This window comes from Pyrus communis, chromosome 17 (genome assembly GCF_041283825.1).
Source record: "Pyrus communis isolate YQ-2024b chromosome 17, ASM4128382v1, whole genome shotgun sequence".
In the NCBI taxonomy this organism is placed as follows: Eukaryota; Viridiplantae; Streptophyta; class Magnoliopsida; order Rosales; family Rosaceae; genus Pyrus; species Pyrus communis.
The window spans coordinates 6,425,251-6,439,937 of NC_142581.1; the positions used below are offsets into that span (position 1 = coordinate 6,425,251).

The 14,687-nt window shown below is 34.0% G+C and overlaps 2 protein-coding genes across 2 annotated transcripts; both read left to right on the top strand.

Moving 5' to 3' along the window:
• Positions 1-3,240: 3,240 nt before the first annotated feature.
• Positions 3,241-5,205, top strand: LOC137709377 (protein translation factor SUI1 homolog). The gene is made up of 5 exons (XM_068448471.2): positions 3,241-3,372; positions 4,051-4,159; positions 4,297-4,502; positions 4,777-4,830; positions 4,931-5,205. The coding sequence occupies exons 2-5, from the start codon at positions 4,123-4,125 to the stop codon at positions 4,973-4,975; spliced, it is 342 nt and encodes a 113-aa protein (XP_068304572.1). The 5' UTR covers positions 3,241-3,372; positions 4,051-4,122; the 3' UTR covers positions 4,976-5,205.
• Positions 5,206-7,889: 2,684 nt separating this feature from the next.
• LOC137708364 (transcription factor CPC) lies at positions 7,890-9,269 on the top strand. The gene is made up of 3 exons (XM_068447421.2): positions 7,890-8,057; positions 8,603-8,687; positions 8,884-9,269. Exons 1-3 carry the CDS (start codon positions 8,000-8,002, stop codon positions 8,969-8,971), a joined length of 231 nt encoding a protein of 76 aa, XP_068303522.2. The 5' UTR covers positions 7,890-7,999; the 3' UTR covers positions 8,972-9,269.
• The last annotated feature ends 5,418 nt before the right edge of the window (positions 9,270-14,687 follow it).

The window sequence follows — 14,687 nt, forward strand, 5'->3', positions numbered from 1 at the left end:
AGGATATTTGATTAAGATTCTAAGCAATTCTCTGAAAACTTAGGTGTATTCAATTGAAACTTTAAGTGAAATTATAACATTCGAGGTGTATAACATATGATCCAGTATCTTTGTGCATAGAGTGTTAGATTTCTACCATGTGTTCAGGGTTCAAAATTACCTCTTCCCTTAATTATTGTAATAGTTGCGAACCCTCCTCATCTCTTTAATAGTAATAAATTAAAAAAAAAAATTTAGGTGTAGTTAATTAGAAGTTGATTTTAAAGGATTTTAAAAAGTTGGGGACTTCGATGGAATCAAAGAGATTTCATACAGTATTTTATATAGAAAGAATCTATATAAATCAATTAAACTTGGTCAAAATTCATAGATCAATCTATTAAAGTCTCTCAAAATCTCAATTGAATACACCTTACAATAAGATGCGAAAAAAAAATGAGAAGAGCTTGTATTTGTACTTTAATTTGAGTAATATTAGATAGGCTAAATTTTTAGAATACATTTGATTATGTGATGTGATATGACATCAATATAAAATAAGCATGTTAATCAATATTTAAGTAATAATCTAATCATCATCAACCATATCACATATTTAATTTAAGTAATACTCATAGAGGCTTTTCCTAATCCTCTCTATGCTACATTTTGTGGTCCATTTCTTCATATTTTAACATCAATTCCTAAGATCTTATAATACACTCATCTAAAACTTACCCCACGTAAATAGAATGCAAGATAATAATAACAAACTTCCAAGGGTTCGGCTTCTTAAATCGTAACAAAACATGAATTTCTTCCATTTCCATGCATAGCATTAAATGTTAAGAGTATTTGATTATCTGAATTCAAAGGAACATAATACAAAACAATAATCCAAGGCTATTCAAGTAATCTAATGATGTGAGTTAGTGAGTTTGTTTGATTATGATCACAGGTAGGGTGAAATTCCCTATAGCCTCTCAGGGTACGGAAGGGATGGATAACCGTGACTTGCCAACAATTATCCTCCTTTATGTAAAAAAGAAATATAAAATGCTCATAACATTTAACGATATGGAGTGTGATAGAATTTTCTAAAATAAATCTACCAATTCTATTTCGCACTTTTTAAGCAATTGGTGTACACGTGCATTCGTTACATCTTGACTTGCCCAGTCATTACAAAATCAACTGAAAATGAGAGTTTCTCCCTTAAAACTTATTTTCTCTAACTTAAAACCCATCTTCTTTATGTTTTTCAGACTTAAAACTTATTTACTAGAGTCCAACAAAGCAAATTTCCTTAACAAGCTTGGTATGTCAGTTTTTATAATTCTCGTGTTCCTAAAATACCCTCATAGAGTATAACATGGGTTAGGTTTGACTTATAATTAATAATAAATTTTGCATTTTATTGTTTTCAATGCAGTTAAATGTCAATTAACCTATTATTTGATTAGGCTTTCTTATCTCAAATTTTTTTACTAACAATTATTTTATCGTGGAACTAACTTACCTTATTATCATGCAATATATAATATAAATAAAAATATTATGGTGTTTTACGTTGAAACATGGACAAATAATTTGTGTCAAAAAAATTATACAAAATAATGGTTGTATTTTTTCTTTTCATAGAAAATAATTTACCTATCTATATGTTAGTACCCACTTAGATTAGAAATACTGTAAAAATAATTTACCTACCTCACATGAATGATATTGTAAAGAAAAAAAATGTATATGATACTTTGGATATTATAAGTAATTATATATTATTTGTATAAGTAAATTAATAAGTAGATTGGTGAATTAGTATGTACTACAAAAATGCAGATAAATTAGCTTGTAACAAAAGAATGTAAATAGTTTGTAATATGTGGTTTTAAAACAGGAGCTCATTGTTCATTGCTAGCATAATTGAAGGTGACTACTAATAATATTTATTGACATATTTAGGTCATTGTTGCATAAATTGTAAATATTTTATAAGGATATGTCATTTATTTGCCAACATTGCAGACTATTTGAAATTTGGGTTTTATTTGGATGTTTAACATGTAACCTCCCACATCGTCCAGGGGAGTGGATCCTGTAAGCTTTATATGTATATTCTCATCTTTACCTAGCACAAGGCCTTTTGGGAGCTCACTGGCTTCGGAGTTCATCGGAACTCCAAAGTTAAGCGAGTTTGTGCGAGAACAATCTCAGGATGGGTGACCCACTAGGAAGTTCTCGTGTGAGTTCCCAGAAACAAAACCATGAGGGCGTGGTCAGGGCCCAAAGAGGACAATATCGTGCTACGTTGGAGTCGAGTCTGGGATGTGGTGGGGGCCCGGGCTGGGATGTGGTGGGGGCCCGGGCTGGGATGTGACAATTTGGTATTAGAGCCAATCCTTGGCCGGAAGTGTGCCGATGAGGACGTCGGGGCCCTATGGGGGGTGGATTGTAACATCCTGCGTCACCCAGGGGAGTGGATCCTGTAAGCCTTATATGTATATTCCCATCTTTACCTAGCACGAGGCTTTTTAGGAGCTCACTGGCTTCGAATTTATCGGAGCTCCGAAGTTAAGCGAGTTTGTACGAGAGCAATACCATGGCCAGGATGGATGACCCACTGGAAAGTTCTCGTGTGAGTTCCCAGAAACAAAACCGTGAGGGCGTGGTCGGGGCCCAAAACGGACAATATTGTACTATATTGGAGTCAAGCCCTAGATGTGGTGGGGCCCGGATCTGGATGCGACATAACATGAGGTGAGTTTTTGTCTTGACAATAACAGTTACAAGAGCCTATATTTAAACCACCCAAAAATCAATGGGCTAACATATGAATTCATAATTCTCTCCTACCAATCAAACTCCATCAATATCCGTACAACTTACCTTAACTAAGATGAATTTTCTCAGGATAAGGATAAGTTGCTGAAATATGAATTCAAATTGAGTTTCCGTAATTTACCCTAACTAAGAGGCTTTTGGAATGTATGCAGGAACTCAATTTGATGTCAAAAAATAACAACCTTGTTGTTGGTTACTAAAAATTAGAAGCTACACACACACACACACACACACACTAAGTTTGTTAACTTTTCTGAAGAGAAATAGAATTAGTAATTTTGGCAGAAAATCGAAACCTTAAATCATCTTTATTAAGGGAGGTAAATTTCCCCCACAAAATCAAAAAAAGAAAACAAGTGTACACCAACGATAAAACGAAACTTGGCGGTGCGTTTTGGCGTCAAAGAATAAAGTAAAACCCCGAGTTTTGTGCGGTTTGCACGACTCTTTCTTATCCTATATAAACCCCTCCACCCGCTCTCCCTTTTCCTCATCCCTTTTTCTGTCTCTTCCCTCTGTCCCTTGTTTGGATTCACCCTCTCTGCAAATCAGGTAAATTTTTTTTCTTTTACCTTGTTACTGTTTGATTGGAATTACCATCTTTCAGGTTATGTTTGATTTATTGCTTAGTTCGATCTAGTTTTTTGGGTTGATTTGATTTGCATGAGACATGCTTGAGGAATGGATTGTAGTTTCTAATTTGGTTTTTGTAATTAAAATCTGGGTTATTGGTAATTTACCTGAGCTGGGTTGTTTATGGAATTGCATCATGATTTTTGTATTGATTAAAGATGTGTACTTTGGTAATTGTTGAGGCTTTCTTGTCCCCTTGTCCCCTTGTCCCCGTAATATCATGAAAATATCAACTTCTAGCTTTGTGTTATAAAAAAAGGTGGCGTCATTGACACTAAAAAATAAAAATAAAAAAATCACTCTGCACTCCACATTTCTTCTTATGTTTTTATATGTTTGGAATACTGAGTAAATTTTTCGGAGTAACAATAACCGCTCTCTTATGAAAATGGTGATTTTGGATATTTTTTTGTCAATTGGATTAATTAAAGTTGTGTAATTTGGTTTCACAAAAAAGAGAGTATATATTTACTTTGGTAATTGTTGAGGTTCGCCTATAATATGATGGAATTATCAAGTTGTGCTTTTTTTTTTTTTTTTTTTTAATTTTATACACATATATTAAGCCGATCGGGTTTTGACCCTTTTGTGGAGCAGATTTTATATTGCTGTTCAAGAAAAATCCCTTTTGCTGGTTACTTGATCTTCTACCTCCAACAGTCAAGTTTCATGTCTGAATTCGACACCCAGGTCCCATCTGCTTTTGGTAAAGTTATTTTCTTCTAAGCTAATTTCATTTAGATGCATGGTATGATTTATAGGAAGGATGGTACTTGCAAGGAATTTGAAAAGGGTGACTTATTGATGTTTTGTTGTGTCTTTGTGGATTGTGTGTACGGGCAGATCCCTTTGCTGATGCAAATGCTGAGAACTCAGGTGCAGGGACAAAAGAGTATGTGCATGTCCGTGTACAGCAGCGCAACGGGAGGAAAAGCCTGACTACTGTACAAGGATTGAAGAAGGAATACAGCTACAATAAGATACTAAAGGACCTCAAGAAAGAGTTCTGTTGTAATGGTACTGTCGTTGAGGATCCTGAGTTAGGCCAGGTTTGTTCCCGTCCTTTAGTAAATCAAGATGCATTGTTTCCGTACCATGATGATTGTTGCTAATGTGATGTGCTGAAAAGGGTTGAAAGTAGAATTGCTACATGTGTAGGGTGATTGTACACCTTGCAAATATTATGTTTGCACATTTCATATTTTCCGTGTTGTACGAGCTTCTTGTTTATTAGACGTCAGCCAACATTTGGACGAATATTCACAGCTTCGGACCTTTGTCCTTAAAAACAAAGCTTTATAAGTCACTGTTGCATGGTTGCAGGTCATACAACTTCAGGGGGACCAGAGAAAGAATGTTTCCTCCTTCCTTGTGCAGGTAACGCTTTGTGTCTGGTTTTCTATGATGTCGCCACAACCACGAATTTGCAATTGGTTCATGTATATAACTTGCCAACTTTGCGTGTTCATTTAAACAGGCCGGCATTGTTAAGAAGGAGCACATCAAAATTCATGGTTTTTGAATAGCAGCAGCGCCGTTCACCCTATGTAGATTACAGTATCTCAACCTGCATAGCGAGTATTATATCGCCTATGTAGATTTAAGTGTTGCTGAAACTTGTTCTCTTGCATGCACCTTATAAAGGTCTGATACAATACTTTTGTTTTCGTTATAGTTCCGCTGCTGTTTGTGCTATGTCAAAGGATAATTCAAATCCCTTTATCTCGAATAATATATTCCTGATTTCTGCAAGTAGCAAACTCTCTTGATTTTTACTTTCTGGCCAGTGGGCGCCTTTCTTCCATGTGTTCTGGAAAATGGCTTCTCTATTTTGAGAGGACGTCATTCCACTTCTCATGGGCTCATCTGACTTAGCCCAATGGGTTGTGTCTTTATCTTTTCCAGTTTCTTTGCCTAAAACCTCCAAGTCCAAATTGTGGAACCTGGTTTGTTAGGCTTAAAAAAAAAAAAAAAAAAAAAAGAATTCAAACTCGACCGCAAAAAGAAAGAGTAAACACATTTTGAGTTCGTTTGAAAGGGCTTTCGAAATAAAGGGCGGTGATTTTAACACACCTTGTTTAGTTTTGCACACACCTCTTAATATTTGACCATCGAATTGGACAAATCAAACAATCAACTGACAAGATTTAACAAAGGTGTGTGAGAAGTTAAAAATAAATGTGTTTTTATTATTTCCTTAAAATATCTGAAAATTATTTTTTCTTTTAAAGAAGATTACGATATTTTATTCATCGATAAAATGACATTACAAGTACCTATTAGGAAGAACTCGGTCTCAAAAGGGTTCTTGTAGACTAGATCTAAGTATTACAATAAAGTATTACTAATCGAAAAGCAATAAATAGACATTAACACTCATCCGAGCTCATTGGAAACTACATGATTATACATATCAATAAAATTGAAAGCTATTTTAAAGAAAAATATTTTTAGTTTTAAAAGCACTTGAAGTGAAAAAGATTGGTTTTGAAATTATTTTCATTAAAAACGTTCATTTAGAAGTATTATCACACGAGCGTTTACACTAACTAATGTGACTTGCTCATGTCATTGTCACCGACAAGGAAAGAGCAATTTACATTCAATATAAAAAGGAAATTTTGTTACAATTGTTTATATGTATTTAATATATTCATATTTCGACCGTCAAATACTAATTAATTATATTTTCATTCTCTCATAGTTTGTAATTATACGTCAATATCTTAATTTTCAATTTTTTCAATTGAGTTTTATATTTCATCCCACTATAATAAATAGACTGAACTACTTTGCTAGTTTGACTATGAGTCTCAAATAGTCAAATAACACAGCTACTTTTTAATTCCTGGATAATGAAAATCCCCTTATTTAATATACATCAAGGGATAATTGCCTGCCGACTTCAGAGCACGGTAGGAAAAGATGAAATTGGGATCTACTGTGGCCGTCCAATTAGTTTATTACTTTCTTGTTCGATATCTGTCGCACACCACCACCTTAACCACGTTCAATAAAATGCAGCGTGACATGATTCTTATCACTACAGTATTAAATGTTTTATAGCGTTAGTCACCCATACGTGCATGTAATGATGGATTTACATAATATAACATGGAGTGCAAGTTATTGCCTTTACCAACCATGTTGTTATTTATGATAACTTAACTGTTATGTAGGCATTCTTTGAGCATAGCGATTTAGAATGTTCGACAAATGTCCTCTATAAGAGTTGAAGGCAAGAAATAAAGTGACTTATGTATGAATTGTTTGACAGAAAGAGAAATGTAGTGTTGTTCGCTACGTAATTTTTTTGAAGTCACCTTTGAGTACGTGATAGGTTGATAACTGTAAATATACTATTGGATTTACTTAAGTTATTGTTAGTAATTGATGCATGTGCGACTTGTAGTAGTATTTGTAATAATTAGGGTTTATATTTAATTTTTTAGTAGATAAATCAATTTGTTGTGTGTTTACAGCTATTCCAAATGGCGCGTGAGATTTGTTGGAGTTCTCCTATACACAATCATTGAACAATTGATTTGGCTGGGGATAAAAGAAGATAAGAAGCTGAGAGGGATGGTTAAGACATACAATTTTTAATTGACCGTCATCGAACATGCTGTCGTATTATACCATATTTTTTGTTTTCTCATTTGGCATTTTCGTTTTATTTTTTTGGACAATCATTTAAGAAAATGGCATTTGTTTTTTTTTTTTTTGGACAATCATTTAATTTATGTGATGAAGTCTGTTAACAATTTTTTGGAAGACAGTCCGTTAACAATTTTAGTCATAATTATGATTGATTTTCCTCAAACTTTGTACAAAATTGCATGTTAGGCTCATATGCATGCATAGCATAAAATCTCAATAAAATAACTTTCTCAAACCATGAAATAATTTTTTGGTGAAACATCGTACTCATGTGATTGAGTCATGTCAAGGTCATGTACAACCTTGGTTAAAACGTAACTAGTTCCACCACATATAAGAGCACATATAACATCTCTATGATCATAGTGACAACAAACGTAGTTCCTCCTTTATATTTCCCAAACCCGAAGAGTCAACATCTAAAGACTACCTATGCTTAAAATCAAGTGACCTTGAATGGTTTGATCATAAAAATTTCAATCATTTTAATTAAGTTGGACATGTACAGTTGGACCCAACACTTGATTTAGAGGTATGAGTACAATTACTCCAAGCTTTCCAAATCATCAAAAATTCTATGCCAACCAACAGGTAAGTATGCAACTACCTATCAAAGGTTGGACTAAAGAAAACCCCCGCTTTATCCAACTACCATTCTTCCTTTGTCTTCCTCTCTCTCATCTCACCGCCCATTCTTCCCCTATCCTATCCGTTGTCGTCATGCACAACATTATCTTTCGAGGATTCTTCCTCCTATTTATTCGACGACTGCCTTCAGTTTCAAACACAGTTTCCTGCACTACTTGTTCTTTTCTATATATATGCACCCATATTTAAACCCTAGTTGAAATCTGCGGCTCCAACTTTTCTCATATTTTCAACTCCAATGGCTGACTTGGATCACTCCCGCTCCTCTTCTGACGACAATTCTGTGGATTCTAGAGGTACCCTTTTCATAATATCATGTTTTTTATTTTTTCCAAACCATATATTTCAACTAGTGGTCCAATTTTCTACTTGCTATTGATACTTTGATGGGTGATCCTTTGCAATCTGTGTTTTTGGTTTTACATCTTATTTTCTCTTTGAATTTTATATGTTATATATGTTGGAGAATAAGATTCTACATCAGTTATATAACAAAATAGTATATACCTAATATATGAGAGTTTTCACCACTAATATCATCGAGGTCTTTTATGTGATTAAAACAACTAATAATAGGTGGTTATGTTAGAACAATATTGGTGATGGTGTGATAGGCTATGGTGGGCCTATAAAGTTTACCAATACATAGTATGTTTAGTTTTTGGATCTATTTTTCTCTTCCCAGGTAACCCTCTTTGAAATTAATAATCATTTAGTTGTTGTGATTAAACATGCATCCACTTTGTCTTAATATTTGATTATTGGTTTGGGAATTTTTAGTTTTTTCTCAACAAATAACTCACAAATAGGCACCTTAATTATATATCTCAAATTTTTGCAGAGGAAAGTAGTCAAGACTCTAAGCTTGACTTTTCAGAAGATGAGGAAACTCTAATCACTAGGATGTTTAATCTGGTTGGTGAGAGGTGAGCCATTATTTTCTTCTTCCACTTTTTATGTCTAATTTTTTCATAGTTTCCCTAAATCAACTTGGCTAGAGAGCAGTATGTTTCTCTTCGGCTCTCAGTTCAAATCCTCATCTCCGTAGTTAGATGAACGTAGTATAGTATATCGCTTGTATAATAAAATGACCTAATTTCCCTTATCTTTTCTTCTTCTTAGGTGGTCTCTGATTGCTGGGAGAATCCCTGGAAGATCAGCAGAGGAGATTGAAAAGTACTGGACATCAAGATACTCAACAAGTGAATGAAGTGCCAAAAACAATGAATGGTTCAATGGCGTCTCTCTCTGTTTAGAGCAGAAAATTTTGGGGGTGTACTTAAAGCATGGGTTGTTTTTTCCAGTTTTCTTTGCTTAAACAAGAAAGCTGTAGTAAAGAGGTTTTTGCTTGCAATCAAATGGGGGCATTGTGCAAGTGCCCATCTCTCTGTACAATAGTTATTGCCTTATTGGTTTAATGATGTTTGGGTTGTCAGTTTTAATTTACTTCTGTTTATGTAAAGTTGTTTGGTTTAAGCTGCTTAATCTATGGGCTTTTCTTATTTTTAGTACCGAGTGTTGAATTGATTAAGATTAAATATTGTCATTATCATGTGGAGGAAACTGTTGATTCCTGCACACATTCTGAAGAAATCCAATACAATATTCGCTCTTCATCACCAGTCAAAACCTTGGACTACAAGCAGAGGCGGATGGAAATAGGGACCAAGGTAGTCCCAGCACTATGAGAAGTCTAAAACATATACACGCAAAGGTCTTCTGAGAATCCTTCAAATATTTGATACGAGTTTCTTTTATGCCTATTAAATGTTTGATGTAATACATACTAGACATATCTTAACAGGTTGTGTCGATAATACTTGACAAGTTATCTCTATATCAATCATTAAATTCCTTCGCCATATGCTGCTATCTGTTGACATGTGTGCAATACAATTTGGGAGAACAAGCTCACCAACCATTCGATGAAATACCTCAGTGAATAAGCCGAATTTTTTATTTTTTATTTTTTGCCTGCTTCATTTTCTGTTCCTATCTAAAAAACTTGATTTAATACTGAGACACCTCAAAGTTCAAATCCTGGATCAACCACTAATCACAAGCAATGCACGCATTTGCCCGAGAGAAACGTATCTACATCTTAAATGTAACTGTGACAGTACTCCAAATCAATCACAAATTGTTATATACCATTTCGTATGTAAGTATCTTACTGGCTCGGAATAGTGGCATGGTATCATAGGTGTAAGTAATTAATTAATCATTCTCATTTGCAGAAAAGGCCATGCTAAACCATATTAGCTTTTTGTGTCCTGATTCTTTCAATTTGGAGCTATCTGTCAAGGCTCCTAGTCATGGCAGTAAGAGAAAGAAGATGAAAATGACCTTTAAGTTTTCACCTTCAACTTTTGGACAGGTAGCAGGTCCAAATTTCCAGCTTATGAAATTGGGTGGAGGAGAATTTCATCGTCACCACATTTACCAAGCATGAATAAGTTTAATTAAACTACATCATGAAAATTATTTTCAAGTTTGGTTCATTCTTTCCTCAGAAAAATGAAGGACAAAGTTTGATTTTAGTCCATATAGTTTAGCTGAAATTCCACTACGATGAAGTGGAACTTTGCCTAAACTACAAGGACCACAGCCATATACTTTGGGCAAGAAGTCCCTTCGAAGACAACTGTAAAATTGGAACGATATATTTCAGCTGAGAATGAATGTAGCAACTAAATTTTCCTTGTTGAAGATTCAAAATAACAGATTAATTATAACAAGGCTTTTTTAGCCAAAATGGTATCTGAGATTTGCAAAACACATCACTTTAGTCTCTAAGATTTGAAATCAATAGAAGTGGTCCCTGAGATTGTCCACCATGAATCATTTTGGTCATTCCATGCAAGATTATGTTAAATAAGGATCAAAATGACAAATATACCCTCAATTTAATAAACAATGGGTCAAAATGATTTGACCAAAATTAAGGGTATTTTGGTCATTTTATTCTTATTTAATGGAGATTTTTTACTGAAAGACCAAAATGATTGATGGTGGACAAACTCAGGGACCATTTCTATTGATTTCAAATCTTAGAGACTAAGGTGAGAAGTTATGCAAATCTTAAAAATCATTTTGACTAAAAAGCCTTATAACAATAATCAGCAAAAAGTTCCGTTCACTTTCTCTTCTCTCTCGCCCAAAACACAAAGCCCTAAACTTTTCTATCTCAACCACCGACCCCTCACTTTGGTTAGTGTCGGTGGCAACAATTACTTCTGCCCTATCTTTTCCTTCCCCAATGTTTCCTCCCTTTCGCTTAACTTTTATGGCTTTAGTTCTTGGAGCCATTTTTATGAGCTTTTTGCGTCTCAGTTTAGTCTGAGCTTGTCTCAGATCTGGCCTTTCTTTTTCTCTCGAATTATCGTTACTCACTGCGAATCTTCTACAAACTACTCCTGCTACTCTGTTCATCCAGTGTCTCCTCCAATGATCTCCTCCAGCGACACACTTTGGTGATTGGTAGCTTTCAAAGTGCAATCTGCACTATTTCGTTGGATTATGGGAGCCTCAACTTCTGTGTGGCTATTTACAATAAGAAGTTATTCTTCTATACGTCTAAGTTATAATCTAATACATATGTAAAAGTAATTTATCAAAAGTCACAAAAATAGCATATTTTACGCACATTTTAAAAGGAAATTGTTATTAGCACTTCAAAATTCTCATTCTGCATCCCAAGCTTTCTATATTTAGAAAAAAAATAATACACTTGTGAGGAATACAAAATGAGATTTTTAGAGTGTCAATAACAATTCCCTTTTAAATTATGATTTGTATTCACAGAGACATAATTCGTTAGGTGTAATTTCTTTGGGAATTGTTATTAGCACTTCAAAAGTCTTATTTTGCACTCTAAACTTTTTATAATTAAAAAAAAATACACTTGTAAGAAGTGTAAAATAAAATTTTTAAAGTACTAATAATAGCTTTCATTTTTTGTTTTGTTTAGTACTGTTAGAAAAGCTGAACCAGCCAACTAAATTTTGCAGAAATCGAAGTGTGTTTAGAAATCTAGTAAAAATCCATCTTTTTGTTATTAATTTATAGGAGAAGTGGAACGTGAGCTTGGGCATAATCATGATACAAGGATAAAAAGCACCATTGTGGCCAAAGAAAGGGGTCTAAAGAGAAGAAATACAGCTTTTATGCTTTTCTCATATCATCATATTTTATATACGATGAATGATTTCCCAGGGCGAAGACCGTTTGTTAGAATAAGATGAAGCAAAACGATAAGAAATAAAAGCATGCCAGAAAACATGGAAATCGTGGAAACCAATGGATGCATGTTTTTATAAAGATGGCCAACCTACTTTGCAATTCGGATTGGATTGACTATGTAAAATTTATAAGATCCTACAGATTATAATAAATATGTATTGACTGTATTCAAACATGATTTTATTAAACAAATAGTCCCAATTCACAACTAACATCAGATAGTGTTATTCACACACGTTTTTATACCTTCTACATATTTTTGTTAATTTTATTTATTTATTGACTTTCTTCAATTTATTCGATCTGACGGTTGAAAACTAAAAAGAGTGTGTAAAAAGTAAAAATGAGTGTTTAGATAACACCACCCTTAACATAATAAAACATCGTAACACATATAACTATTGAGGAGAGACAGCTAGTTATGTATTATGAACTTTTCTGACACCTGCGATTGAATTAAGATGGATAACTCATTATATAAATAAGGTATATCGAACAAAGAAATTAAATTTTGTTGTCTAACTTAAAAATAAATTATAAATTACTTATTCAAAGAAACTTAAAACTAAAAACTAGAGATATTGGGTTCGAAACTCATTGCTGGTGTGAAAACTAGACTTGTGGCCAGGGAGAGACTGAAATTCCTCTGTGAGTCTTCCTGAACCCTATAAGAGGTGGATAACCGTAGTTTATCACCAGTTGTCTCCCTTTTTATAAAGAAAAATAATAGCATTAGATTGAATATGAAATACCTTTTAACATATCATGAGTTAATCCAATTAACGGACCATGTATATCGACTAATACATTGTATATAATTTTTTTCTTTATTAAAGGGAGACAACCAGTGTCAAGCTACAGTTATCCATTTTTTTCGGGCCCGTAGAGGGTATGGAGAATTTCACTTTGTTTATGATCACAGTCAAATAAACTCATCAAGTCGGAGCATCAAACACATGATCTCCTCATAAAAGGGTTAGATCTATCTGAAGTTGATCGGGCTTACAAGCCGGGGGACATAATCTGGGCCTGACCTTGATGTGACACCTTCATGCATGGCCCTTATATCACCAACCAATACTATACATTGACCCAAGGATTTGTGGCTTGGTAAGACTCAAGCAACGTGTGATATTGATTTTTTTCATCAAAAGTTAATTTTAAAGTTTAATAAAAAGTTTTAAAATGAAATATTTTGCTTATTTTAAAACAATAACTTGTAGATAACATGGTTTTTTTTTAATTTTTTTTATAATTTTTTTATAATTTATAATTTTTAATATATACTTTTATTTTTTTTTATTTTTTTAACAAACTGTTGTAGGCATAATTTATTGAACAATTATGAAGGCCATATAGAGAGGGGTGTGACAATAGTAGAGAGAAGAGAGAGATGTGTAATTGTGAGGTGTTCTATTTCACCCCATTGTGCCTTTATTTATAGTAGTAGGGAAGGTTAATTCATTACCCTTTTAGAATTACAACTCTAATAGGTAATTAACTACTAAAGGGAATATAAAAGATATCCCAGATATGTTAGGATTTACACAATCACATTCCTAATCTAATAGGATTGTAACACTTCCCCTTGAGTGTGTAAATACTCAAACAAATGGCACATCTAGTCTTCAGTGATGAAGAAAGTACAATTGATGAAGTCGTCGGCATAATGAGCGAATGTGATCTCAGATCAATGGAAGAATGCATAAAAAGATAAAACTCACAAAACCTTGCTATGGTAAAACCCAAGGTGGGAGAAAACCCATAAGCTAAGGAGAAAAGTGAGAAGTTGTATTAAGTCAAAACTATACGTATTCTGGACGTAAGTAGAAGAGCTCATAAGGGTATGATCAGCCTAGGATAGGTGCCTCATCAAAACCTAGTTAGGTAGCAAAAATTCAGTGGGAAAAATGCTCCTAATCGTAGGGAAAAACAGTACATTAAGATCAAGTGAGTATACTTCTGGATACTCTTCATGAGTTTGACATAACTTCCAAATGAGAACTACAAGCATTGTATATGAATAGTTAGGCATACCAATTCCTCGGACAAGTTTCTAGAAGGTTGACTTTGGCAGTGATGTTATGTAAAAATCAGCAAGGTTGTTAGGGATTGGCTTGCATGACTTCAATCTCTTAATGCTTTGATGATGTAGATGTAGATGTAATATGTCTTGGTGTTGACTTCGTTTATGTATCGGGTGGATACATGTTGCATAATCTTCATGGATCGTTGTTGGGAGTCAACGATGGATGAAAACACAACAAGTACTTCGAATATGCTCAACAAGAACTTCTAACCATGTTTTACTTGTGGTGTAGTGAAGTGAGGTGAGTCTTGAAATGATTCGAAGATTTCGCAATTAAGGTCATATTGTGGACCTCCAAGATATTGCGATATCCCTTAACGGTAAAGACATAACCATTCAGGGATTTGCCTTGTGTGAGTTTGATAAATAATATGCGTCAGCATAACAAACAAGGCAAGCATCATTATAAGGATTAGGAGGTCGGATCCGCTCGGATCAACAACGAAGGAGATGTCCTATATAATGCAATGAGCTAAGTACAACGAGCACAAAGTTGAACTTAGATATGGAATTTCGGATTCCATAACCTCTTCAAGGGTCTTATTTGTATATAGCGTATGAACAATCATATGTATACTCAAAAGTAACACCTTCG

What these genes read in the sequence shown, in the direction of transcription:
- LOC137709377 (XM_068448471.2), top strand. Translation starts at nt 4,123, where the DNA reads ATGTCTGAATTCGACACCCAGGTCCCATCTGCTTTTG. An exon ending in CCAGGTCCCATCTGCTTTTG is followed by an intron (nt 4,160 to 4,296) that starts GTAAAGTTATTT and finishes GTGTACGGGCAG; the next exon opens with ATCCCTTTGCTGATGCAAAT. An exon ending in TTTCCTCCTTCCTTGTGCAG is followed by an intron (nt 4,831 to 4,930) that starts GTAACGCTTTGT and finishes TCATTTAAACAG; the next exon opens with GCCGGCATTGTTAAGAAGGA.
- LOC137708364 (XM_068447421.2), top strand. Translation starts at nt 8,000, where the DNA reads ATGGCTGACTTGGATCACTCCCGCTCCTCTTCTGACGACAATTCTGTG. An exon ending in CAATTCTGTGGATTCTAGAG is followed by an intron (nt 8,058 to 8,602) that starts GTACCCTTTTCA and finishes AAATTTTTGCAG; the next exon opens with AGGAAAGTAGTCAAGACTCT. An exon ending in TTTAATCTGGTTGGTGAGAG is followed by an intron (nt 8,688 to 8,883) that starts GTGAGCCATTAT and finishes TCTTCTTCTTAG; the next exon opens with GTGGTCTCTGATTGCTGGGA.